We start from the raw sequence: 26,306 nt of genomic DNA, 5'->3' as shown, positions 1-26,306 counted from the left end.
CAAAGGCTGACTGAAACAATAACAAAGGGAGTAATAGTAACCAGAGGTTCTATGATGGGTTTTATTTATGTTGTAAAAGATTGACAACAGGTCTTCCATTTGGCCACTGGTGAGGCTTTGAAGATCTTTCTCAGGGTCTCAGTCAGTGTTTGACTCCATGTTAATGTCAAATTTGCATAATACCATTTCCACCTGGGCCCAGTCCACACCTTTTTAAATGTCTGTCAAAACAAATAAGAAAAGGTCTCTCCTCAAAAAACGTGGAATCAAAATGTATGCTTTTTTGGTTATTGATAAAAGTTTGATTTAGCTAGAAAATGATCAACCAGGAGAGTGCCTGTGACAACACAAACCGTTTCAAGGGCGCATCGCCAGCAGGGAGATGTCCAGTCCCCAGTTTGTTAACTGCATTCTAGTAGAAGAACTTGAGTTTGTTCAAAGGGGGCTCTGTACTTTTTAGTGGGTCCAAGGGGTCATCCTAGTATTGAACAAGCAGAGCCAGCTTTGTAAGACCTGCTTCTCCTTCGCAGCCAGTAGGTTTGCAATAGATAGTCATGGAATGAAGGAACAACAGGCTGGAACAAGCTTTCACCCTAAACGCAGACTGCTGAAATCAAACGTGTGTTGATAATGGGTAAATCACAGGAGAAAAGTAGGTCTGGACCTCATCATTTTAATATAGTTGGAGAAAACCTGATTGCGAAACACTGAAATGTAACTGTATACAGAACAAACACCACCAGAAATGCAGTCCTAGTGCAGAAGTCCAGGCTTCCAGGATTTGATGTTCTGGTCGTGTGGCAGAGAGCAGAGAGCATGGCGAGCCCACCAGTAAACTGCTTTTGTATGAAATACAGAGCAAGAAGCTGGATGAGTAAAAGAATTTTTGACTGGATTGTCCAGATATTTTCAACACCCCTAGGACAAGTCTGATTATTAGACAAGTGGCATTTTGGTGGCTAAAGGCGTATAAGTGACCCATCAGGATGGGTGGGAATTTTGGCCATAGTTTAGGGGGAAGGTTGTGGAGACAGGAGAAGTGGAGGATCTCTCTTCATTTTCTCTTTCCCTCTCCAATGTATCTGTTTTGTGGATTCCAGTCAGTTCTTTCACCGTTTCCTTAGGAAAAGTGGGTTAAGGAAGGCTTCAATTTTTATTCATTTTGCGTTAGTTTCAGTTAAAAAATTAGTCCTTCATCCAGATGTTTTGGCCACCTGAAATGGAAAATGTTAAGTCTAAGTGAGGTGTGATTGCATAGTTTAGTTGATTGGATATAGTTAGAATCTTTAAGAGGAGAAATCGGAGAATTTAGAAATTTTTAAAAAAATTGTCTTGTGTAAAGGTTGTTTGTGGAGTCTGAGTTCTTTGGCAACAGGAGCAGGGAGGACAGGAATCATTTTCAGAATTCTTGAGGCTCAAGGAGGGAGGAAGCTCTATTATTAGGTCAGAGTCTCATGACCTACCCTAGGTCCCTCACTCAGTCCTACAGGAGTGTGGAGGAAAGGTCTCTCCAGGAGAGCTCAGTGCTCAAAAACAAGAGTTTTGGAGTCAGGCAATGACCGGGAAACTGGAAAAGTTACTTAACCTCCTTGAGCCGTCATTGCCTTAACTGTAAGCTGGTGCTATTACACATTAGCTATTATTTGTTTCCCATGTGGACCTGTGCCTCCTGTCTTTGGACTGTGTGTAACAGCTTGGCCATATATCTAAGGCAACAGGTACGGTGTTCAGGTACACTTCTGTGAATATGGCGTGTAGTTTATGTGGAACGATGATGGATAGGCATATTGAGGGGGATTGGTGTGCAGGATGCTTTTGATCACCTGTGTGCTGAAAGGAAAGGCCACCTTTTGGGAGAAGGAGGTGAAGCTCATCAGGGCAACCCTCAAGAGCCCCTTACCACTGTCTCTTAACCATCCTCTTAGGAGAATGGAGCATACATTGCAACGTTGATGCCCTCAACCTGGGCCAGGTTCCTCGCTGAAATTTCACACTTTTGGTGCTCCTGTCAAAAGTGCATGTAGGGTAGGACTTTGATGAGAGGAGAACTATCCTAATTCTGCAGATGAGGTGTTGTAAGAATTCAGGATGAAGGGGACTGTGTAAGTCCTTTTGGGGGTCTGAGGAAGAAGAAATGGGCAGCTTCCCCTATCTGGTAGGAGATGGGCATGTTTGTCTTGAAGTTCCCTTCTTGCTTAAGCTAACAAAGTAGGCATTCAGGAGTTGGGGACCCTTGGATGCGGAGGAAGTGACTGCCATGGCTCCCCTTCCCGTGCCTCTTAGATAGCAAAGCCACAGTGGTCTCAGTTTCTCTACCTGGTCTGGAAACAGTCCCCAAAGGGGTGCTCAGGACCCACTTTGATGTCCACTTGCTTTTTTCAGCCCTCCCTGCCCCAAAGGTACAAACTCACAAACCCACAGACATATAGCCCCTTTCCACATCTCAGTCCAGGGAATGAAGGTTGAATCTTCTCTTAGTGGGGTGGGGAGAAGGGCTTCCAATCCGGATGTGGTTTTAGGCCATTTAACAGGCTTGTGACTTTATTCAGTTACTATAAAGGGTTTTACAATTAGTTTATGCGGAATGATGTGTGTTGCCTCTTTTCTGGAGTGGCATTTGGGATTGCTTGGGGCTTGTCACCTTTCCATCAGGTACTCTGAGGAGGAGAAAATGGGGGGAGAGAGGAACTGGAGTGGGGCTGTTGGGTGGAGTAAGCTTGGTGAGGCTATCTATTCAGAGTTAGACGTATTTATGCCACTTCCTCCTCCAGGTCTCTGAGTTGCTTGGGAGGAGAAGTCCAACTGTAATAGAGAGCAGTTGCTTTGGCAGGATTTGGAGACAGAACCCTAAATTAAAGGGCAAAGATGATCCTTCACAGACGTGGCTGTTGGTGGCTGCAGCCAGTGTGTTCTGAGCGAGGATGAGATGTAAATAGGATGTTGGCTGCGGAGACGGCAGGGTTAAGAAGAACAGTCTCTTCACTTTTCTAGAGTATCCACTCCAGCAACCTTTTATTTAATGTAGAAGGGAAAATCTAGCTGACTGAAGTTATTTTATATAGAGAGGTTTCCTCCCAACGTTTATTACCATTTGATTCAAAGCCGCTTCTGCTGACTTTTTAGAATAGAGTGGAGTGGTATCTGTCCAGAATAAGCTGTGGGAGGCAAGAGGTGGAATAAAATGATCTTCACGAACCTCATAACCTCACAGATCTCTCGGATCATCTTTCTTTCACTTTCCCACCCTTGCCCCTGACCATCTTGAGTAGTTTCCTTTAAACTTTTTTTTGCGGGGGTGGGGGGCATGCCTTACAGCATGGGGGAGCTTAGTTCCCCGACCAGGGATCGAACCCCTGCCCCTTGCATTGGAAGTGCAGAGTTCTAACCACTGGACCGCCAGGGAATTCCCTACACTTCTAACTAGAAGAGGAATGATGCCTGTCTAGGCCTGAGTTCCTTTGTTCTCCTCTTCAGAACATCACATGGTCAGCCACTTTAGCCTGGGTGTGTGGGGCTCTTGCCAGTCAGTCATTAGCCATGTTTTGGAGATGGAGTGGGGTGTTAATTTTAAAAATATATATTTACAACTAAATCATGCAAGAAAATATTTAACATGGTATAGACATTTGATAGCTTGCATATTGCTCCAAAGCTTGGTACTTCTGATCATGCATTCATTCACACATGTATGCGTGCACCCACTTATTTTTATCTATTCAGAGTCTACTATTTATTTATTTTTAATAAATGTATTTATTTATTTATTTTTGGCTGTGTTGGGTCTTTGTTGCTGCGGGCGGGCTTTCTCTAGTTGCAGCGAGTGGGGACTACTCTTTGTTGTGGTGCCCGGGCTTCTCATTGCGGTGGGCTCTCTTTTTGCGGAGCACGGGCTCTAGGCGCAAGGGCTTCAGTACTTGTGGCACGTGGGCTCAGTAGTTGTGGCGCACGGGCTTAGTTGCTCCGCGGCATGTGGGATCTTCCCTGACCAGGGCTCGAACCTGTGTCCCCTGTATTGGCAGGCGGATTCTTAACCACTGTGCCACCAGAGAAGCCCCAGAGTCTGCTACTGACATGCCCTCTGCCAGGTTATAGAAATATAATGAAGAACAAACAAAAGACCTTGGTCTTTACAGTGGAGATGGCAAAGAAATACAATTTATCAGATCATTTTTCTCCAGGAGCTTTTAGGTTTCCACCTCTATCCTTTTTTCTTTTTTTATTCTTTATTTTGCTAAGCTGAATGTCACAGCCAAAAAATAACCCACCTAAATTTAAAATTAAATTTTTATATTAAAAATTAAAATTAATATGAAATAATTAAAATAATTTTACATAGTAAAATACACATAACATAAAATTTACCATTTTTAAGTGTACAGGTCGGGTGTATTAAGAACATTCACAGTGGTGTGCAACCATCCTCTCCGTTCGTCTCTAGAACTCTTTTCATCTTGCAAGATTGAAACTGTACCCAGTAAACAGTAACACCCCATTCCCGCCTCCCTCTGGCCATATTTAAAGATCACCAATTTTGTTTCTTACATGGTGGCCACCTCCTCATTCTGTATAAAATGGGGGTCTTTGCCTGACCCCTCTCCTGAATTAAACATTTGATTATTTATTGGGTTTTTATTTAGCATTATTGGGTCTCTTTCAGGGCAGGGAAGGGAGACATAGGGAGGAGGAGCTGCACAAAAGAGGTGCAAGATAAAATTCTTGCCCTCCAGTGTTTTCACTTTAGATCCAGGAAAAGCTGTGGGACAGCAGAGGCTAAGAGACTGCAATGAGAGGCACACAACCTCAGGAACTAACAGGAGGTAGGCTTTGAGTGAGCTTAAGCTGTGTTTTTGGAGGACAGGCAGAAAAAATAGGAGTGGATTCAGGAGAGCACTGTGGACAGGCAGGGAGATGTTTGTGGGAAGACCACTCTTCTGGAAGAGAGGGATGGCATCCTAGTGGGGAGAGGCCCCCAGGTAAGTATGGCAGATGTCCATAATTTCCCTTATTGAGCATCTTCTTTTCTCTAGAGCTCTGTGTGACGTGCTGTGGGTCAAAAGACGAGTTCCTTCTGCCATAATAGGGAGCACAGGGCTTCCCTGGTGGAGCAGTGGTTAAGAATCCGCCTGCCAGTGCAGGGGACACGGGTTCGAGCCCTGGTCCGGGAAGATCCCACATGCCGTGGAGCAGCTAGGCCTGTGGGCCACAACTACTGAGCCTGCGCTCTAGAGCCCGCGATTCACAACTACTGAGCCCACGTGCGGCAACTACTGAAGCCCTCTCACCTAGAGTTCGTGCTCTGCAACAGGAGAAGCCACCGCAATGAGGAGCTCATGCACCGCAACTAGAGAAAGCCCACGTGCAGCAACAAAGACCCAACGCAGCCAAAAACAAATAAATAAATATTTAAAAAATGCTTTAAAAAATAATAGGGAGCGTTTATTGAGTATCCATCTACTCAGAGCTAGGCACTGTTCCTTCATTGAATCCTAAGAACGCTGCAGGCATTAGTCTTCATTCCACAGAAGAAGAAGCTGGAACTCTGAGTGGTTATGGTAACTTAGCCAAGGTCATACCTTGAATACTGGTGCTGGGTTTCAAACCCAGGCCTTTCTGCCTTCAAGGCCGAGCTCTCTTAGAAGGTGGGAATAGCTGATCCTCTAACATTCAGAGAAGTTGAATGTTTTGCGGGGGAGAGCATAAGGCTAGCAAATAAAAACATGCCCAACATTAACTTCTCCCTGCTCTGAGCCTCCTTCCTCCGTAGGTGTTTCATACTCGTCTTGCATTATTTTTCCTCTCACCATTGCGATGTTCAGGCAATCTTGAATGGTTGAAGAAAACTAAGAACATTCTCCCCTTGTCTGGGCAGCTATCATGGGAGATGGGAATTCTGCTTTTAGTGAAAAACCACGGAAAGGGGGCTGAATGAAGTGGAGAAGGACTTGAGTGGTTTAGGATTCAGGCGTCAACCTGTTTGCCCTTCTGCCAGATGTGTGCACACTGTGGGATCTGGGGTCAGTATCTTCCTGGGCCTCGTGTCCTCATATGAAGCCTCCCCATCTCCATGAACCCCGCAAAAAAAAGCTGGTAGCTATTTTGAGTTCTAAGAGCTTCCATCCTTTGGCATTCCTCTAGGTGCCAGGGCTGGCGCTTTGGGCTAATTTTTTTTTTTTCCCTTCCCCTTTCCTTTTGTTTGGGTTCAAACCTGGGGAAAATGAGAGGTTGGGGGGAAGGGCGCAGGGATCGAGTGGCTTCCCCTCCCATCCCCCCTCCTCCTAGCAGGAAGGGACAAAGAGTTGACCTTTGTTACAAGCCTGCAGAATCATAATTCATAGCTCATACATGCTTTTGAGGAGCGAGAACCCAGTTACCTTTCCCTGAGGAGCAGGAGCCGGCTTCATGGTGTGGTGACAGTGGCTGGCTAGTGTCACCTTGGGACTAGGCACTTAACCTCTCTGAGCTTCTTTTTGAATTGCAGAATGGAAATAAAAATATTCTCAACCTTCTGTGGTTTAGAGGCTCAAATCAACCTGTGTTCTAGGCTCATAGGAGAGTGTGGATTGTAAACCTTAAAGTACTGTGTAAACGTGAGTTATTAATAAGACTATCAGTAATTGATGACACCCCAAGAGGGCAGACAAAAGAAGGTCATTCGCATCCCCAGACAAATGCCCTACTCTGCATGGAGGTGTGACTCTTCGATTATAAATTTTCTGTAGCGGCTCCCAGAACGCCCTGGGAGAGGAGGGTCTTTTTTTCGAGGCCCGGAAGGCGTCTTGGTTCCGCGCCCCCAGCCCACCCCACTCCCAGGCCTCAGTTCCTGCCTTCTCAGTGGGAGGCCTCCCGCCCGGGTCCTGCCTCCTCCCACAGCCCAGCCGAGGTCTCCAAGGAATGCCGCCTCCCGGGCCATTTTCTCCCCTTCTGCTTCTGCGGCCCCATTTCCAGCCCCCTCCCAGCCCCCTGCCCCCAGCCGGTTCCCACTTAAATGCTTGCAGGCCTGTTCGCAGGCGGGAAGCCCCCTCCCCCACAGGACCACCTCAGTCAGCCCTGACCACGGGGAGGTCGGGTCTGGATTTACTAAAGGACCCCGGAGGGGGAGCCTGCCCCTCGCTGGCTGCCTGGCTCACTGATGGGGTCGGGTTTCGGCCGGTGGCTCTGGAGAGAGAGAGACAAAGGGCAAAGTCCTGGTCCCCACCCCCACCCGGCAGCCCCCGGCGCGTGTCCCCTCCCCCTCCGGGCCCTGCGCGCGTAGCCCAGGGCCCCCTGGGCCGGGTGGGACGGGCTGGGGAGAGTCGGGACGCCGAGGGGGTTCTGGCGGCAGAACGTTCTAGACCGCCGGGCCCCGCAGGAGAGGGGGCCCCCGGGGACATCCTCTGTCCCCCTCCTTGTGCTCTGCCGACTCGGCCCACCCAGCGGCCGGGGTGCGGGGCCGAGCGTTCAGCTTCCCCTGGGTGAGGTGAGAGGGGCTGGGGGAAGGGGCCGGCCCACGTGGGGCACAGGCCCGGCGACGCCAGCCCGGCCGCTCAGCTGCTCGGCCCTTCTCAATTGCCCGTTCATGAGGACTCCCCTCCTCCCCCCAGCTGCTGCCAGCCCTCCCCCACTCTCAGCTGCTGCCGCCCTTCCCCGGCACCTCTTTCTCAATTGCCCTGCCCGCGCCTGCTTTCCGCCGGCCTCCTGAAAGGCCGTGTTCGCCGTCCCTTGGGCTGTTAGAGACCTTGCCCCTGCTCTCCCCAGGATGGATGAGAACCCTCTCGAATGGTGCTGTCGTGACGCCCTGGCAGAGTCTGGGGCTGGGGAGAAAGACCTCTACAGACAGGGCATTTTGCTCCCGGACAAGCGAGGGCAGAACTCAGGGTAGGTGTCCATGTCAGAACAGAGTTATTCTGATGAAGACCTACACGCTGGAAAGAAACAAACAGCAGCTTCCTGAAGTTTTCGGCCACCAACAGGTCTGTGTTGGCAGCCGTGGAGAGGAGACAAGGCTTCGGTGAGGTTGTTAAACCTCCTGTTGGAGGGTCACACCAGAGCGCTTTTCCACTAGTAGGGTGAATTCGTATTTTTCAGCGTATGCTGACATGCATTCTCATCCTTTAGCCGGAACACTAACAATTCCAAGAAGTACCCAAACTCCACTAGGGTCTTTCTCAGTGCAAATTGTGAGTTGCAGAAAACTGATTTCTCTTGAGTCTGGTCTAGTATCCTTTTCTTTGCTTCTCTGCCTCCAAATCCTAGCCTGGAGCTGTGCTTCCAAGCTTGCCGGTCCCTCCTGAGGAGAGAGCCTCTCCACCTTGCTCCATTTCCGAGGCATGCCCCGCAGGGCTTTCCTCCGGGTGTCAGCTCCACCCTCAGCCAGGTCTCTGGGCCCCAGAGTGCCAGACCTTTTGTCTCTTAAGCTTTCTGGAGAGATGCTGACATCTCCACTGGGGGGTGAGCTAAACCAACGTCTCTAGTGAGGCTGGGGCAGGAAGTGGTCTTTCTAGGCTCCCTCCACCTTACCCTCTGTCAGAGCAGATTAACACCCGCGCCGCTGCCCCACCCCCCACCCCCCGAAGAAGCTCCTGGAAATGCTTCCCACTGCTAGCCAGAGAAGGCAGGTGAGCAGTGTCCCCAGTGGTTAATTTCTTATCCACACCATCGCTGCCTGCACCAACAGGGTTGCACTGCTTACACTGGGTCACCTCTCCTGTTTGTCTCCATGCATTAGGTTGAATCTGATGGCTTCATCACACCTCGCACTTCACACTGTGTAGGGCTCAGGAGGCCAGCTCTGGCTCTAGGAGCCCCTCAGGTGAAAGAGCACGGTTCTAGGCAGAGAGAGCACGGTGGAGGGAGGGAGTGGCAGTTGGCCCAGGCCGACTTGGAATTTGACTGGAAAGAGCTCCACTGTCTCAGCTTCTGTTTTGGCTTCCTCTGGCACTGCCTAGATGGGCAAGAAAAAAACCCGTGAGCTCTCTCTAGTCAAACGGTGTATTTCCGAGATGAGTGAATTGAGCAAAGGATTTATTCCTCTTCTGCTTGCTTTCCAACATCGGGTGGCGCCTCCCACCGGCCTCTCACCTTTGCAGCCCTGCCTATCCCAAACCAACGTGAAATTTTTCAGGACAGAATTTTTGGTGACTACACTTTTTCCCTGCTAACAAATCTCTCTGACAGTCATCCAGCCGTATTATAGTACAGTTAGCTCTTCTGCAAGTTAAATCCTGTGCCCAAATTGGAGCCGCATGCAGTAAAAGCCAGTTGGCATGCACTTAGCCATACAGGATATGGGCATTTTTCCTGCTGCTGACATCGGGGCTATACAACTTCTGCTGTGTTAACACTTCTTGTCAGAGAGAAAGGAGCGAAGTTTGGTGAGATGAGCATAAACCAGCCTGGGAGGAGGCTGGTATAAGCTCATCATAAACCAGGTAGGACTAGAGCTCAGCATAAACCAGCTGAGTTCCAGTCCTACCTCAGAGTTGCCAAGTCTCTTTCCTTTTCCTGAGCCTCAGTTTCTCCATCTGTGAAACGAAGGTGACTATTTAAGACCCTCTCAGACCTCGGTGTATGAATCTTATTTCCTCAATGTAGGAATCTGATTTTCTTCAATTGGAACTTCCGATTGCCAGGTTCATGGGGTGTGTGTGTCCTTGGTCATGTAAGAGGCCTAGTGAATCCCCCTCTTCTTCCCTGACTCCAGGTAGGCCAAGAGCACATTAAACACAGTACAAGAGCCTGCCAGAGAGGGAATGTCATCCATCCCAGAGTTTCTCCCCGAGATTTGCTTTTCCCTCCTATCCTCAGAATTAGTTCAGGAGCACGTGTGGGACAGTGTGTGTGTGCCTCATACCTTTAAAAGACCATGTTCATGGGACCACAGATGCATTCCAGTGGTGTCCCTGCTTTCCAGCTCCTCCCCCCGATACTTTGACCCCTTGGTGGTGGCATCTGCCCTGCTTGGTCCTGCACCTTCCAGTAGGTCAGTGTTTTCCTTTCCAGCCCCTACCTTGCTGGTCAACCCACCCGACTGCCTGCCTGTCTGGCTGCCCTGCCTCTGGATCAGCCTGGCACGGAGCCCTGGGCATTGGGCCAGCTCCTCCTCCCCTCCCCAGCCTGGCCCGCTTTCTCAGCTACTGCCATGCTTGGAGCGTGCCAGGTCCGCCCCCTTCAGAAGCTTTCCTAGACAATTATTTTTTTCTCCACCTCTCTACTCTACAGGGATAAGGAGGCAGGGTGGGGAGGAAGGACTAGGTCAGTGGTGATCTTATGGAAAGGGCAGAGGTTGGCACATTAGGACATCTTTTATGTGTGATTTCCAGCTGGGGGAAAAAAACTGGGATGGGAGCCAGCTTTGGGGGGGGGGGCGGTGCTTATTCTCCGGTGTCAGCCGCATGGGACTCTTGTTGAGGAGTCAACAAGATCACCCACTTCTTTTCTTTGGCCGCACTGCGTAGCACCCGGAACTTCCCCGACCTGGGATCGAACCCACACCCCCTGCAGTGGAAGCATGGAATCTTAACCACTGGACCACCAGGGAAGTCCCAGGATCACCCACTTCCGAAAGGGTACTGTGGCCAGCCCACCTCCCCAACCCACTTAAGCTTGTCTGTTCTCTTCTCCCATCCCAAACCAAACTGAGGGGAATTCCCTGGCAGTCCTGTGGTTAGGACTCCTCGCCTGCACTGAAGGGGCATGGGTTCGATCCCTGGTCGGGTAACTAAGATCCTGCAAGCCCCGCAACATGGCCAAACAGAACAACACAAAACAACAACAACAACAACAAAAAACCAAACTGGGGTCCCCTGCTGGACTGTAAACTCCTGAGAGCAGGAGCCTTACCTGGCTTCTTCATCCCTCCATGCTGTGTACTGCAGCGTAGTGCCTTGCACTGTCCAGTAGAAATGTGAGGCAAGCCACGTGTGTAAGTGTAAATCTTCTAATAGCCACATTAAAAGAGAAAAAAGTGAAATTAATGTAGAAGATTAATTCAAAATTACTTTTAAAGTTAATTCAAAAGATTAGTTCAATATGGAATCAATATAAACGATTAATGAGATCGTTTACTTTTGGGGGGGCTACTAAGTCTCAGGAACCCAGTGTGTATTTTATTTTACTGTTAGAGCCTGTCCCAATTCATATGCTAAATTTTCATTGGAAACAGTTGATCTGTATTTAGAGTTCATAAAATATACAGAAGAAAAAGTTACATTATACAAACATTTTAATTTTAAGAAAAAATTCAGTTGCTGCTTTGAAGTGCTCAGTAGTTTACACGTGACTAGACTAATGGCTACTGTAGTGTGGACAACACAGGCCCAGTGCCTAGTAGGTGGCAAGAAAATCTGGAATGATTCCACGTCAGCTGGACACCAGAAACCTTGGGGAAGTGGTGGTGACCTTCTTGACTGCCGATCAGAATGGAAAGAGCATGGTGTTACTGCAAGTTTGAAAAATCCTAGTTGCTCACTCTTAAAATTGCCAGGTAATAACCCCAACTCCATCCCCAGTCAAGCTTAGCTTTCTAATTGCCTTGGGCTAGTTTCTTCCCACACTTTTGAGGAGATGTCTGCAGGCTGGAGTGAATTTTGCATTTTTCTGGTGGAGAGTGTTCTTAGCTTTTATCTTATTTCCTAATGGGAACCTAGTCTCCAGGAAAAAAAAAAGGGGTTAAGAACCACTTAGGCAGACCATTAAGGCACAGGAAATCACTCTAATGAAGAAAGTGTATCACTGTAGGTGGACAGGGTTGATCTCTGTCTGGGGACACAAGATCCAGTAAAAAGGACTAATCCTAATCCTTTGGTCCCTGATGTGAGAGAAACTGAGGTCTAGGGAGTTGAAGGCCTAACTTGCCCTAGAGCAAGCAGACTGCTAGTCAGAGAATCACGGCCCGGGGGAGGGGTGGAGGTAAAGGGTCTAATCTGGAGATCCTGGTTTAATCCTAGTTCTCTGGAGAGATGAAAGTCCAGGTTTGACTCTGATAGTGGCCTCTGGGGGTTGAGGCCCCAAGCCTGAAAAGATTTCCAAAACCTACTATTGCCTCTGTCCTCACAACTGGTCTGCCCCACCCTGGTTTAAAGGAACGCTTCCCTCTCGGGCAGGGTGAGGCCCACGAGCATGTTCAAGACAGCACGCTACCCTCTGGGAATGGGGGTGGAAAGAGGAAGGAGCTGGTTTGCAAAGGTTTAGAAAAAGAAGACTCCCTGGGGCAGTTTTTAGCTGTCCTCCGGAAGACCTGAAGACTGTTCCCAGGGTGCATTCCGTCCAGGTGTGCATTCTGTCATATGGGGACCCCCCTTCTGAAAAGTGTCCCATCTATGCATCTGTTTCGCTCTCCGCTGGACCTGAGGCCCGTTCTCCCTGCCCTCAGCCGGCTCCTCACCAGGGCCTGGATTCTTGCTAATAAAAATAAAAGAGGAAAAGCTCATTGGCTTAGACCCATTCATTTTGAATCTGTGATGACTTTAAAATTGGGTGAGCTAGAATTATCTTTTTATTTTTATTTATTTATTTTTACTGGAGTATGGTTGCTTTACAATGTCGTGTTAGTCTCCACTGCACAACAAAACGAATCAGCCACACACACACAGATATCCCCTCCCTTTTGGACTTCCCTCCCACCTAGGCGACCACAGTGCATTAGGTAGAGTTCCCGGTCCTATAAAGTATGTTCCCATCAGTTGTCCAGTTTATACATAGTGTGAATAATATATACGTGTCAATCCCAGTCTCCCAGTTCCTCCCACCCCACCCCTTTCCCCCATGGTATCCATACATTTGTTCTCTACGTCTGTGTCTCTGTTTCTGCTTTGCAGATAAGATCATCTATACCATTTTTCCAGATTCCACATATATGCGTTGATATACGATACTTGCTTTTCTCTTTCTGACTTCACTCTGTATGACACTCTAGGTCCATCCACGTCTCTACAAATGACCCAATTCCATTCCTCTTCATGGCTTAGTAATATTCCATTGTATATAAGTACCACATCTTCTCAGAATTATCTTTTTATTTAAAGTTTTTTGTTATGGAAAAAAAAACTTTGAAATATGGAAAGGATAATTAAATAATTCCACCATGTACTCATCACCTAGCTTTAAAAATGACCAAATCGTATCCAATCTGTATTAATTTTCCCCCTAATTACTTTAAAGCAAGTCCTAGACATGACATTTTATCTGTAACTATTTCAGTATGTATTTCTAGAAATCAGTATGATTTTATTTTATTTTTATTTTTTTGGCCGTGCCGCACGGCTTGTGGGATCTTAGTTCCCTGACCAGGGATTGAACCTGCGCCCTCGTCAATGAGAGCGCAGAGTCCTAACCGCTAGACTGCCAGGGAATTACCTGATTTTAAAATATTAACAGTATTATCAAATGTCTAGTCAGTGTTCAATAAGCACAGAATCACTTTTCCACTAACAATGGAAGTATGCGTCTTAAGGAGTTATAGGTGGGATGTTTCGACTTATTGGAGAGCAGCACCCACTCAGCAGGCCCGCTCTTCACTCTGTTGTGTGAACTCTGAGTATTTTAAACTCGTTCTCAAGCGAAAACCTGAATATATTTTGGCGAAGGCTTTTGTTTCCTTTCTGCCATTGTCAAGGCAGCTCAGGGGACTGTGCAAAGAGCCTGGAACCAGACAGTCTTTGGGTTCAAATACTGGCTCTGGCTCTTAGAACCTGTGTGACTTGGCAGATACTCAAGCCCTCAATCTCAGGACCCCAGTCTGTAAAGTGGAGCCGTGGTTATCGTGCTCATGGGTAGTGGGAGGCTTATAGGAGGCGCTGAACCTGAGCCTGGCATCTGGTAAGCACTCCTCACATGTTAGCTTCTTCCTTAATGAACTGTTTTCCTTCCCATTCAGTCTAAGTCAATGACATTTCTCTGAAAAGGTGAAAAGGACGAGAGCTTCCTGCCCAGGGAGCACTCCCAGCCATCCTTCCGGGTGCCTCTAGCTCCTGTGCTTCCTGAATCTCTTGTTTTCCTACTTAACTCCTTACGACGCTGCTGCCCAGATTCTCTCTCCCTCCGTTCTCTCCTGGAATCTCCCCTGGGCTTGAATGGTCACTCGGTCCCTGTGGCCCTGGTGTCCCCTGCTTGTCCCCAGCAACATTAGAAAGGAGCATCCCTTGTGATTGCTCTGTATCTGGGGAGCTGCCCCAGGACCTGGTAACTGCCCTGCTGGTCGGGGCAGGCAGAGAGGGTAAGAAGCCTCCGGGTATCAGCCCCTGGGGAAATCATTTGACTGGCGCAACCATTGCCTTCATTGCCAGGGGCTGGAGGCTTCATTCTTTCACTCAACGGGTTTATCAGCTCCAGGGTGGGTGGCGGCTCCTGAACCTCCGGGAGTTCCCTTGCTTTTCTAAACAACGGGTGCTAGAGTTGAGGGTCCTGCGCACAGTGCAGCGCCCTATTGCCTGTAGGGCGAAGGCTCCCCTGGAGCCTGGTGGAAGCCCATCCTCAGGAGTGCTGGAGTGGGGCCCTTCGGTTGTCACGGGAGGTGGGAGCGCGGGGGCTCTCTCTAGGCTGTGGTATCTCCCGCTATTTCCCCACCAGTGCAGAAGCCTAACCATTTCACTATCACAGGTAGTGGCTCCTGGGGACTGGGACTGAGCACCACGGCCTGGCAGGCACACCCCCGCCCCCGCAGCCCGCCTGCTTTAAGCCCTCACAAAAGCCCTGTCAGCTTTCCACAGGAAAGTAAGGTACTGAGCAAAGAAGTAAGCAGTTAGGGTCTCTTAGCTTCCATGCTGATCCCCCAAGCCCTCAGCACACTGCCCCGGCCCAGTATGAGCTAGGCATCCAGAAATACCTGTAGGGCGAGTGAGTTACCCATGGGCTCCTGGAAGGGAGTACCGGGTCCAGTTCTCAGCATGGTCACATGTGCTTTGGGCCAGAAAGAAATTAGGTAGCACCACACTTCACACAAACCAGGCCAACGGCTTAAAAGACAAAGGTTCTTCTTGGTCTCTGTGTGTTTGTCAGGGTTGCTTAAAAGACAGAGGTTCTTCTTGGTCTCTGTGTGTGTGTCAGGGTTGGGGGCTTTGCCGGCCAGGTTTGCAGGCCTCAAGGGGCCTGGCATGGGTTCCCAGGATTGGGTGTGTGTGCCCTGGAGGGGTGGGTGAGTCCCTGCCTGTTGGGGGTGGGGGAGGGTTGCCAGGATGTCTTTTCTTCCATTGGTTGGGTGTCCCTGCCCTCCTCCCCCTCCTGGAACATTCCAGACATTCCAGACTGCCATTGCTTTCAGGATATGGATTAACATCCCAAACTGAGATTTGATTTCACCTCCCCATCCCCTCCCAATTCCTCCCTACCCTGAAGAGGAAGCCCTTAAAACTGGGAGTTTGAAGTAGGAAGAGGGTATTTTTGACCCTTGACCTGAGATTAGAGTAATCTATAGGACCATCTTGAAAGAGGGCTCTTCAAACTGAACTTTTGCAGGGGACTGCTTTAAGCTCTTACTGATTTGAACTCCAGGCAGGCACCGCCCATCTCCTTGCAGTCCTTCCAGAAGCCTCTGCTTGAGGGAGGTCCTCCCTCAGCTTAGGTAACCCCCCCCCCCACTAGCATTAAGGTAGATCAGTATTCTCAATCTTCCGACGGTATAATCATCTCTTCAGCTCACCAAGAGTTTGATTTTCCTCATGGGAGGGCCCCTGCGTTTTCTTTGCCCATTTCATCACGAAATGTGTTGTGTATGGGTAATCCTGTACGCCATGTCATGCAGATGCCATGAGGCTCCTCCCTCTTGGCCAGTGAATTGGATCCCAAGAAGCTGGCCCGGTGTGGGAGCCGAGGACCTGGAACGGGACTTGTCTCTGACCCTTGTTCTTTTGTCCTCCTTAGATCAGGTTCATGAACCAGCCAAAGCAGAAAACCGTGGACATAGATTCTCCAACACTTATGCTACATTTCCGCTTCCCTTAAGTTATCTTAACCCGGGAAAAGATTTCATTGACAAAGACTTTCTACCCTCAAAGCGGCAGAGCTAGAAGGGATCTTAAAGACCCTTCTGCTTCCATTTTATATCTCAAGATACTTGGGCACAGGGATGAAATGAGTGACCTGGCTGAGGACAGAGCCAAGATCAAAAACATTTACAGTTAGAGCTTAGCATCCCTTCCCTTGCTCTCGTGTGTTTTGAGTACCCCTTCCCCCTAGCTTGGCAAGAACTGCCTTGGGCCCTGTTGCATGTCAGCCAGGAATACGGGGGCCTGAAGCTTGAGTGGCTTAGTCAGAACAGCCAATCAGGGGCAGTTTAAGGGCTAGAACTGGATTTTCTTGCTTCCTAGTTTCATTTTCCCTCGTGCCACTAGAATTTTGTTGGACCATGTCCCTGAACTAAGAGTTTGTGATCAAGGATATGCAAAGACATAAGTGACCATTGACCAATGCAGATCAAGTCAGTTGAAATGTTTTAAGCCCAGGGATTAGGGCATTGATTTGGGTGGTGAGCAGTTAATCACCGTGGGAGTCAACCTGGAACCTGAAAGCCTTCCTCAGGGAAAATTACGTTTTTAAGAAGTATTGGAAAGATGGAAAGGAGAAACCGTAGTAAACTGGGAGGAGGGAAGGGGTTGGTCCTAATGCTGGGTTGCGTGTGTGTTAATTACTCCACCTTAGCGTCCACACATGTGTCTGTTATTACATTTTAAGTACTTACTCCAAGCCCTTTGCTAAGCTCTTGATAATATTATCTGACATTACTTTATACCTCCCTGTGAATAGGTATTATCCCTGTTTCACAAAGGAGAAAATTGAGCCTCAAAGAAGTTAAATAACCTTTTAAAGATCAGTGCTGTTAAGGGGAGCACAGGTTTAAATCCATATCTGTACCGAGAAAGAGCCGAGCTGCTGCCAATTATCCCGCTGTAATTTGTTTGCATATACGTTTCCCCTAATAAATTGTGAGCACCTTGAGGCCAGGTACTTTGTCTGTTTGGCTTATCATTGTGTCCCCAGCATGCAGAACAAAGTCCAGCATGGAGTAGACACCGATTGAAAAGGTATCAGGTTAATGATTCGTGTAGTAATTCACACAGCTAGCTCTGTATTCCTAGATCCTGAAACACGGTGGGTGGTAATAGATGGTTGCTGAGTAAGAGAACTGGTGAGGAGAACCTAGGAGAGACAAAGCAGATGTGACTGGTATGTGGAGGGGGGAAACTATGTTATCCCAGTGCTTAGGGCATCTGATTTTGGCTTTCCTATCTGTGGTAGCACTCTATTTTGCTTTCTAAAACGCAGCGAAATAAATCTCCATTCCCAAAGGTTGTCGTTCTCAGACTCTTAAGTCTTTGGTGTTGAGCAGAAGTTTAGGAAGATGGACTGGAACAGGACTGAAAAATGCAAAAGGTCACAGGCGCCTAAAGTATCCAGAGCTGTCACTGATGCTGTTCTCTCTAATTTCAGGAGTCGAAAAATACAGATCCGAAATATTCCACCCCAGCTTCGATGGGAAGTAAGTGATTGGGGGAAACTGTCAGTGGCACTGGGAAAGAAGTCTGGGTCAGCCTGAGCTGGCAGAGATGACTGGGAGGTGTCCTGGGGGTTTGGGGCTAGGCCAGAGAAGCTGGAGCTGAGGGGAGGCCGGTTGGATCGCATCCTTAACCTAAGACTTCCAGTATTAGTCCTTTGGGCAGTCCCTACCGTGAGAGGCATTAGGGAGGTGGGAAGGGTATCCCCTGAACCCCAAACTTAGTGATGACAGAGGATCAGCTAGGGACTCAGGTGGCACAGGTCTGCTTCCAAAAAGGCCCTTAAATGCCTTTTTGAGCTCAAGTACATTCTGTGAAGACACCCCGACGGATTGCCGTCAGCATTAGTACCTGAGAAAGGGCAAACTGAGCAGGTGACGTGCTCAATCCCCACCAAAGGCTCTGCCTGTACCCCGGTGCTTTGGGGTGAGGAGTGTCTAGTGATGCTTTGTGAGTTCCTGGGATGCCCAGAGCAGCCGTATTCCCTTCTCCCTGCTCCCAGGTACTGGACAGCTTGCTGGCTCAGTATGGGACAGTGGAGAACTGCGAGCAAGGTAAGAGTGGGCAGAGGAGTGGGGCGGTGGGGTAGGGGTGGGTGTTGGAGTTGGGGGCGGGGGCGTGGGTGAGGAAGAGGGGCAGACGACCAAAGGTGTGGAGGGACGTACGCTGGGGTGGGGGCTGGGACATGGAGTTCCAGCTTCAGCTCTGCTGCTTCTCCGGGACAGGTTTCTCCTCTGTTTAATGAGAGACTCAACAAAGTCACTCATTCCAAGCACGGGGTCCCCAGGCTCCTGGGGTCAACCAGGGTAGCAATACACGTCCCAAGATTTTAGGAATAGATTAAGAATGGAAACTGCGCACGCGCCTTGAGCAAATCTGTAGCCCTTTTGCTTGAAAAGCTTCACAATTCTTTGTTTTTGTCTGGAATAATCAATGGGTTGTCTTTTTTTTTTTTTTTTTTTTTTTGTAGAACCTCTGATTGTGAGCTACATGTCTTTGGTCAGTTAAAAAAAATAGCAGGATTTTTGTACATATTGATAGCGGGCAGGCAACATCTTTCAAGAGTGCAGAAGAACTTATTTTTATTATTAAGTTCTTTTTATCACTTCTCTTTCAAGAAGGAGAAATAATAAAAAAGAATTCTAGATCATAAGAAGTTGGGTACGAGTTTTGAATTTATTGCTTAAGGTTATAAATTATTTGCAGAGAAAATAAGCTAAAATAAAATGTGGAGTGATTTGGGTTGGACATAAAGCAGAGCTTGGTCGTTAGGTAGACAAAGTAGTTTGAGTTTGCAGACCTTTAAGAAACCTAGACAAGACTCAAGTATTCATCTCCAAATTCTTTGTGGAAAGGGGCAAGCTGTAAATCATTATAAACGATTAAAATACTTGCCTGCATAAAGGTATGAAGTGCTGAATCCATCAGACAGGTTCTCTCCTGCTGACCCCGAAGCTTGCCTTTTATCATAAACGCCAGGACACAACTGGAAGCGCTGATAACCATCACCCAGTCCTGCTTACAGCTTAGACTGATGACTCCGTTACTCCTGGACAAAGAGACAGCCATGGCTTGGGATCACATTGGAGAGCCTCACTGGGGGCGCCCAACAGGAGTCACCGCTGGTTAAGAGGCTCACCAGGGAGCTATAACATACCGAATCCGGGGGCAATACCTGCTACCTGGAGAGAACAGAATGGGAAGTGTTTGATTTTGTAAAAATTAAGTCTTCTAGGCTGCTCAGATGCCACTTTTTAGTTAATTAATTTTTGGCTGCGTTGGGTCTTCGTTGCTGCGCACGGGCTTTCTCTAGTTGCGGTGCGCGGGCTTGTCATTGCAGTGGTTTCTCTTGTTGCAGAGCACGGGCTCTAGGCGCGCGAGCTTCAGTAGTTGTGGCACATGGGCTCAGTAGTTGTGGCTCGCGGGCTCTAGAGTGCAGGCTCAGTAGCTGTGGCACATGGGCTTGGTTGCTTCGCGGCACGTGGGATCTTCCCGGACCAGGGCTTGAACCCGTATCCCCTGCCTTGGCAGGTGGATTCTTAACCACTGCGCCACCAGGGAAGTCCCATCAGATGCCACTTTCTAAGCAAAGTCCTCTCTGTCCACCCTTTTACTTTTTTTCAGGGAGAGAATGACTTTATTATTATTATTTTTAATTGAAGTATAGTTGATTTATAATGTATTAGTTTCAGTTGTACAGCATAGTGATTCAGTATTTTTAAAGATTATACTCCATTCAGAGTCATTGCAAGATAATGTCTATAATTCCCTGTGCAATATATTTTTCTCAATTGTCTATTTTATTTAAAAATTTTTTTTGGCCACACTGCGCGGTTTGTGAGATCTTAGTTCCCTGACCAGGGATCCAACCTGGGCCAATGGCAGTGAAAGCGCAGAGTCCCTACCACTGGACCGCCAGGGAATTCCCATCACTTGTCTAATTTTATACATAGTAGTTTGTATCTGTCAATCCCATACCCCCCCACCCTTAAGGTTCTCCCCCTTCCTCTTGGGTAACGGCTAGTTTGCCTTCTGTCTGAGTGTCTGTTTTGCACATACATTCATTTGGATTTTTTAGATTCCGCATATAGGTGATAGCACACTATTTGTCTTTCTTTGATATTTCACTAAGCATAATGTTCTCTAGGTCCATCCACGTTCCTGCAAATGGCAGAATTCCATTCTTTTTTATGGCTGTGTAATAGTCCTTTGTCTCACCGTCTTTTACATTTATTTGTTTGTTTATGGCTGCGTTGTGTCTTCGTTGCTGCGTGCGGGCTTTCTCTAGTTGTGGCGAGTGGGGGCTACTCTTCGTTGCGGTGCGTGGGCTTCTCATTGCAGTGGCTTCTCTTGTGGCAGAGCACAGGATCTAGGTGCGCGGGCTTCAGTAGTTGTGGCACGTGGGCTCAGTAGTTGTGGCTCACGGGCTCTAGAGCTCAGGCTCAGTAGTTGTGGCGCACGGGCTTAGCTGCTTCGCGGCATGTGGGATCTTCCCGGACCAGGGCTCGAACCCGTGTCCCCTACATTGGCCAGGCACATCCTCAACCACTGAGCCACCAGGGAGGTCTCTGGTAGATTATTCTTTCAGAATATTCCTCTCCACTGAGGTGGGAGAGCTGTACCGCTGAGGTCAGAAGGGCTGAGAGTGGTCTGCGTTGCAGTTTTGTGGCTAAGTGCTTTCAGTGTCCTCGGGCGGCGGCTTGATTTTTTTGATCCAAGTCCTCCATGCCAGGGGCTAAGCAGGCCTAGGTGACCCATAATCACAAGACGAGGCATAAGCGGTTAATTTTATCAGTCCCCAAAGGGGGAAGAGTATGTGCCCAGATCGCCTGGAATTCTAATGTCCAACCCAGGTCCACTCCCACGTCCTTCCCCCCGGGCTCCATGGCAGCCACCCTTGTCAGCTCATTCAGCCAGGTCATGATACACCTACATTTGATCAGTATATCTTTGAGGATACTCTAAAATGCTTTTGGGTGTTTCCCCAAATCTCTTCAGCCATGTCCTTGCAGACCATTTCTTGGTCCAGTCGCACTAGGTGTGTGATTTTAACTAGTTAAAAAAACTAGGGGTGTGTGTGTGTGTGCGCGTGTGTGTGTGTCTTTTCTCCCTGCTGCATAACTGCTGAATGTGTTGACTGCACACCCTTGTGTATTCCTGTCTCTCTTGAGGGCTGGTAGGGGAATCAAAGGAAGGCACGTAAAGTCTAATTTGAATTTTCCAGGAGTTGTGGTGAACGTGGTCTATAGGGGAAAGGCTTCATCATTCAAGTATTTCCTTCCTGATCGCGTAACCATCAAAGATGAGCTTTCTACAATGTTTACACCATTGGTGCCGTCTCCAGATCTCGCTGCTCTAACCTTGACCTCTGTTTTGCTTCCCCAGTGAACACCGAGAGTGAGACAGCAGTGGTGAATGTCACCTATTCCAACCGCGAGCAGACCAGGCAGTGAGTGGACCCAAAAGTGGGGCAAAGGAGGGTCTTTGTGAGTGGTGGGAGTCAGGTGCCCCTGCTTGGGCAGGGATGGGGTCCAGGTGGGCACGAGTCCACACCTAGCCTCTGATTTTGTGGCAACCAAATCCAGACTCTTGTCTTTTGGTTCAGGAATCTCAGGTTCAGAAACCTCACCAGGATTGATAGCAAATACTTTGAAGGGAGGGACCCAAAGATCTCCCGGGGAAGGTGGGACATCCTTTTTAGGACAAGATACTGGCTTTTAATAGGTCTCTGGTTGCGGGAGAACCCATGGGGTCCTTTGCTGTGTTGATGGCGCCATCTAGTGGTGATGAGGAGGAACTAAGACCTAAAGGGTTTGTTATGATGTGGCGGAGGCAGACATTTTATCTCGGGGATTGCCTTGAGTCCCATCACACCCACAGTTTCTGGCTCCTTAGCCTGTTTGGTTGAGTCACACTTCTCCACCCACTGGTACTGACAGACTTGTATACTTTGTGTACTCATTTATGCTCACTTATAGGCCATTTTGCTTTTGATGGCTTTCTTGTCCCTTCAGCATGTTGCCTCTATCATATTTGTTTCCTCCAACCTAGTGTCAAATCCACCCACTTTCTCAAGCCATTCAGTTTTCTTTTAGATGCCTGCTGGACTCAGAATTTTCTGGAGGTCCCTGTGGCTGATCTATGGGCCTTGACCTGGCTTTAAGTCAACACTTGCTTCCTTCCTACTGCGTATTGTTGCCTTGTTAACATTTCTAACCAGCATCAGCCTTGGGAATGCACGGCGCTTGCCCCCTCCCTCCAGTGTTCATCAGTCCCGCTTTTCAGACATTCCAGACAGACTTAAACTCCTGCAAGCCATTCTGTCTCCACCTCTTCTGTTTCCATGGAGTTTGCTTAAACATGGACAGTATCATTCTCAAGAGGTGACACAACAAACCTTGTTCTGGCATGTTTTATTTATTATTCACGTATCGCGAATCACATGTGGTTCTCCTGTGAATCCTATGTGATAGGTAGCTCTGGTCGAAATTCCCAAGCCAGTTCCAGAATTCAGTGGAGATAACTTATTTGTGTTATGCTACCTTACTTGATGTCTTATGCTAATTAGACTGGAAGCTTCTCTAAGGTGGAGGTGGGAGTGGTGCACAGGTGGTCATCTCCCTTTCTTCTGGCATGTTCCGCGTTGTAACCCAGCTGAGTGCTGTACACCTGGAGGGCATTGGGTGTGATTGGCATGGATTGGAGTGACCAGTAGATTCTCCCTCTGTCCTCAGAGCCATCATGAAGCTGAACGGCCACCAGCTGGAGAACCACGCCTTGAAGGTCTCCTACATCCCTGATGAGCAGATAGCACAGGGTCCCGAGAACGGGCGCCGAGGCGGCTTTGGCTCTCGGGGTCAGCCCCGCCAGGGCTCTCCTGTGGCAGCGGGAGCCCCAGCCAAGCAACAGCAAGTGGACATCCCCCTGCGGCTCCTTGTGCCCACCCAGTACGTGGGCGCCATCATTGGCAAGGAGGGCGCTACCATCCGCAACATCACGAAACAGACCCAGTCCAAGTGAGTCTTGGCTGCAGGGGAAGGGGAGGTGGGGCCAGGGAACAGTGGCTGGCGCCCAGGAGGCGAAGCCTCTCCTGGAAGCACGCTGAGGGTCCTCAACTCAACTTAACCTCTTAGGAAACGTTGGGGAGGTAGAAGAAGCCTGGGGGGTGCCGTCTGGTGGCAGTGGCTGGGCCACACACTTTCGTTAGTAAGAAGGGTTTGTTTCTTGTAGAAAGTCTCACCGAGCAAACCTAGTCTCGGTAAGGCGGCCACTCCTTAGTGCTCTGTGATTTCAGCACCGCTTACTGGCGGCAGCAGGATGGGGCCCGTCAGGGACCTTAGTAAGAGGTCACAGTTCTGACCCATCTCCCATTCCACCACAGCCACCCCTCTTCGCTGATATTTGTAGCTGATCGTCGTGTGTTCTGTGGAAAGAGAACAGGTCACGTCGTGTCCTTATTCATGATGCATCCTTTTATTATTTACTTTTAATTTGGGACAGCGTGCCTTCTCTTTATAGTTCTCTCAAGGGGGAAATCCAGAATTCAAGGGGAAATGCAGCTTCAGAGCTGAGGACTGTTGATCCCCCAACCCTGTATTCCCATGATAGATGCCACCATTCTCAGCCACCACCTCCTGGCTGGGACAGAATCCACAGCAACAGACTGGCCCTTTTCTCTGCCCGTTTCAGCTCTGCACTTGGCCTTGTTCCAAAAGGAGCCGGACTGTAGCTTCGGCTGAGGGTTAGCTAACGTCCGTGTGCTTGTGGCCCTCAGGATCGACGTGCACAGGAAGGAGAACGCAGGCGCTGCCGAGAAGGCCATCAGCGTGCACTCGACCCCCGAGGGCTGCTCCTCTGCCTGTAAGATGATCTTGGAGATTATGCACAAGGAGGCAAAGGACACCAAAACGTAAGGCTTCAGCTTCTGGGCACATGGGGACTGCCACCTCCTCGACTATAACACAGACTTTTTTTTTTTTTTTTTTTGCGGTACACGGGCCTCTCACTGCCGCGGCCTCTCCCGTTGCGGAGCACAGGCTCCGGACGCACAGGCTCAGCGGCCATGGCTCACGGGCCCAGCCGCTCCGCGGCATGTGGGATCTTCCCGGACCGGGGCACGAACCCATGTCCCCCGCATCGGCTGGCGGACTCTCAACTACTGAGCCACCAGGGAAGCCCTAACGCAGACTTTTTAAAAGCAAGAATAGAGACAGATAGGAGACACAGAAATTGTACGAAAGGATAAAAGCTGAGAAAATGAATCCTCCATGTAAATAACGCCTTGTGTATCCTAGCAACGCTGTGCCCTCACAGGTGTGTGCACGTGTGTGTATGTGCGTGTATTTTAGCACAAATAGGACATAATGAACACGCTGTCCTATAGTTCGCTTCTTTCCATCTATAAAACCATCACCACAGTTAGGATAAGGAACATACCCATCGCCCTTATTGACCTTGTGCCCTTGGCCACCCATCCCTGCTTCCCATTTCTCTCCCTAAACAACCACTGATCTGCTGGTTTTCTTTGAAAACGTAATTTTGTCTTGGGGTTACCTTGGAAACCCCTCGTCTGCGGTGGCCCACCATCTAAGAAGCTCTTGTCCCTCGCTTCTTCCCAAGGGCTGACGAGGTTCCCCTGAAGATCCTGGCCCATAATAATTTCGTGGGGCGTCTCATTGGCAAGGAGGGGCGCAACCTGAAGAAGGTGGAGCAGGACACAGAGACGAAAATCACCATCTCTTCGTAAGGCACTCTCTCATTTCCCTCTACGAGTGGGATGCCTGGGCACCTGGGGTGGCAGTATCTCATCGCTGAGCCTTAATATCTGCCCCTTAAGTTGGATGCAGTTTCTGCTTGTTGAAGAAGAAGAATCAAAGCAGCGGTAAAGAGCGTTTATCCGTAAGGGCTGGAGCGTTTATTATAGCGCCCGTCACCGCTCTGGGCTGCTGTTAGCCTGCTGCCTCTTCAGTCCTTTGCTGCCACATCCTGTCTCTCTTGCTCTGCATCTGGAGGAGAGAACCTGTGGCCAGGAGCCAGGGCTTTGGGGTTTCGGGAGCATTTGCCAGGCCATGGGATGTGGACAGACCCAGATCCTTTTCTGAGCCCTGAGCACCTGCTGTGCGTGGTGGTTTGCCTCACTGCGGGGGGAACCAAAGTCATGCAGCTGGACTGGCAACTCCGTGAGCACTGTGCCTCTTGATGTCGTCAGAGACTTACCCGTGGGCAAAGTAACTGCTCTGTTCCTGAGGGCACAGGAAGTGGAGTGCTCGGCACCATTGGGGACCAGCTTCCAGTTATGAGCATCCTCCTTGCCCTACCAGTCTGCTCTGAGTATCCTCACCTCCCTGTGCGGAATCCTTGCCCCGGTTACAAACCGAAGGCCAGAAGCAGAGAGCTATTTGCCCAAAACTAAACAGCCTGCAGAAATGGCATCGTTGTGTCTCGGCCCCAGCCAGGAACTGTGTCCCGGTCCTGGCCTGTCAGTGGAAGGTTGACACTGCTCTGCTCCCCGCCCCAGGCTACAGGACCTCACCCTCTATAACCCCGAGAGGACCATCACCGTGAAGGGCGCCATCGAGAACTGCTGCCGGGCCGAGCAGGAGATCATGAAGAAAGTTCGGGAAGCCTATGAGAATGACGTGGCTGCCATGAGTGTGAGTGTCGGGTGCCTCTGCTTGCCCTTCTGTGAGCCTGAGCCATGGCAGAAGTGGGTCTCCAGTGAGGTGGGCATTCACAGGCTGGGGGGCCTTTGTGGTACGCGGGCCTCTCACTGTTGTGGCCTCTCCCGTTGCGGAGCGCAGGCTCAGCGGCCGTGGCTCACGGGCGCAGCCGCTCCGCGGCACGTGGGATCCTCCCGGACCGGGGCACGAACCCGCGTCCCCTGCATCGGCAGGCGGACTCTCAGCCACTGCGCCACCAGGGAAGCCCGGGCCTTGGAGCTTTTGCTTTGCTTTTTGGACCTCGATTCATCAGAATCCTTTTTAAATTAAATTAGTAGGGATTCTTCATTTGATTCCTGGGGTGCAAGTGGGAGTCCAGTCTTGGGCTTTGAGGTCTGTGATCCTCCTGTAAAGTTTGTGTTCACGTGCACTTTAGTGGGGAGAGGGTCCATAATTTTCATCTGGTTTTTAAAGGGGAGTGAGGATGTGGGGCACGTGACCAAAAAGGTGAGTCCTGAAAGTCAGAGATGTGTCTCTTCCTTGTCATCGGCTGAGTCCGACGTATGTCTCTGTCAGAGCGCTGTAAACCACTAGAGAGGAAGGACGTCTGAGGGTCTAACGCTGGGCCTTCTCCTCAGAGCTGCCGGTTCTTAGTCCAGCGAGAACCCTCGGTGTACATGTG

General features: G+C 49.4%; 1 protein-coding gene across 3 annotated transcripts in view; it reads left to right on the top strand.

The window, feature by feature from the left end:
* The window catches only part of IGF2BP1 (insulin like growth factor 2 mRNA binding protein 1), a 38,190-nt gene that overhangs the window by 6,982 nt on the left and 4,902 nt on the right, over positions 1–26,306 (top strand). For 2 of the 3 annotated variants that reach the window (XM_067714012.1, XM_067714010.1), the window contains exons 3-9: positions 17,401–17,449; positions 17,968–18,019; positions 21,351–21,414; positions 22,700–22,981; positions 23,740–23,874; positions 24,585–24,707; positions 25,483–25,618. In XM_067714012.1, the coding sequence (XP_067570113.1) occupies positions 17,401–17,449; positions 17,968–18,019; positions 21,351–21,414; positions 22,700–22,981; positions 23,740–23,874; positions 24,585–24,707; positions 25,483–25,618 (841 nt within the window). The remainder of the gene's footprint in view (positions 1–17,400; positions 17,450–17,967; positions 18,020–21,350; positions 21,415–22,699; positions 22,982–23,739; positions 23,875–24,584; positions 24,708–25,482; positions 25,619–26,306) is intronic. The other variant, XM_067714013.1, reaches the window with a different exon arrangement.

This window comes from Pseudorca crassidens, chromosome 19, assembly GCF_039906515.1.
Source record: "Pseudorca crassidens isolate mPseCra1 chromosome 19, mPseCra1.hap1, whole genome shotgun sequence".
Classification (NCBI taxonomy): Eukaryota; Metazoa; Chordata; class Mammalia; order Artiodactyla; family Delphinidae; genus Pseudorca; species Pseudorca crassidens.
This window is presented reverse-complemented; position numbering and strand designations above follow the sequence as displayed.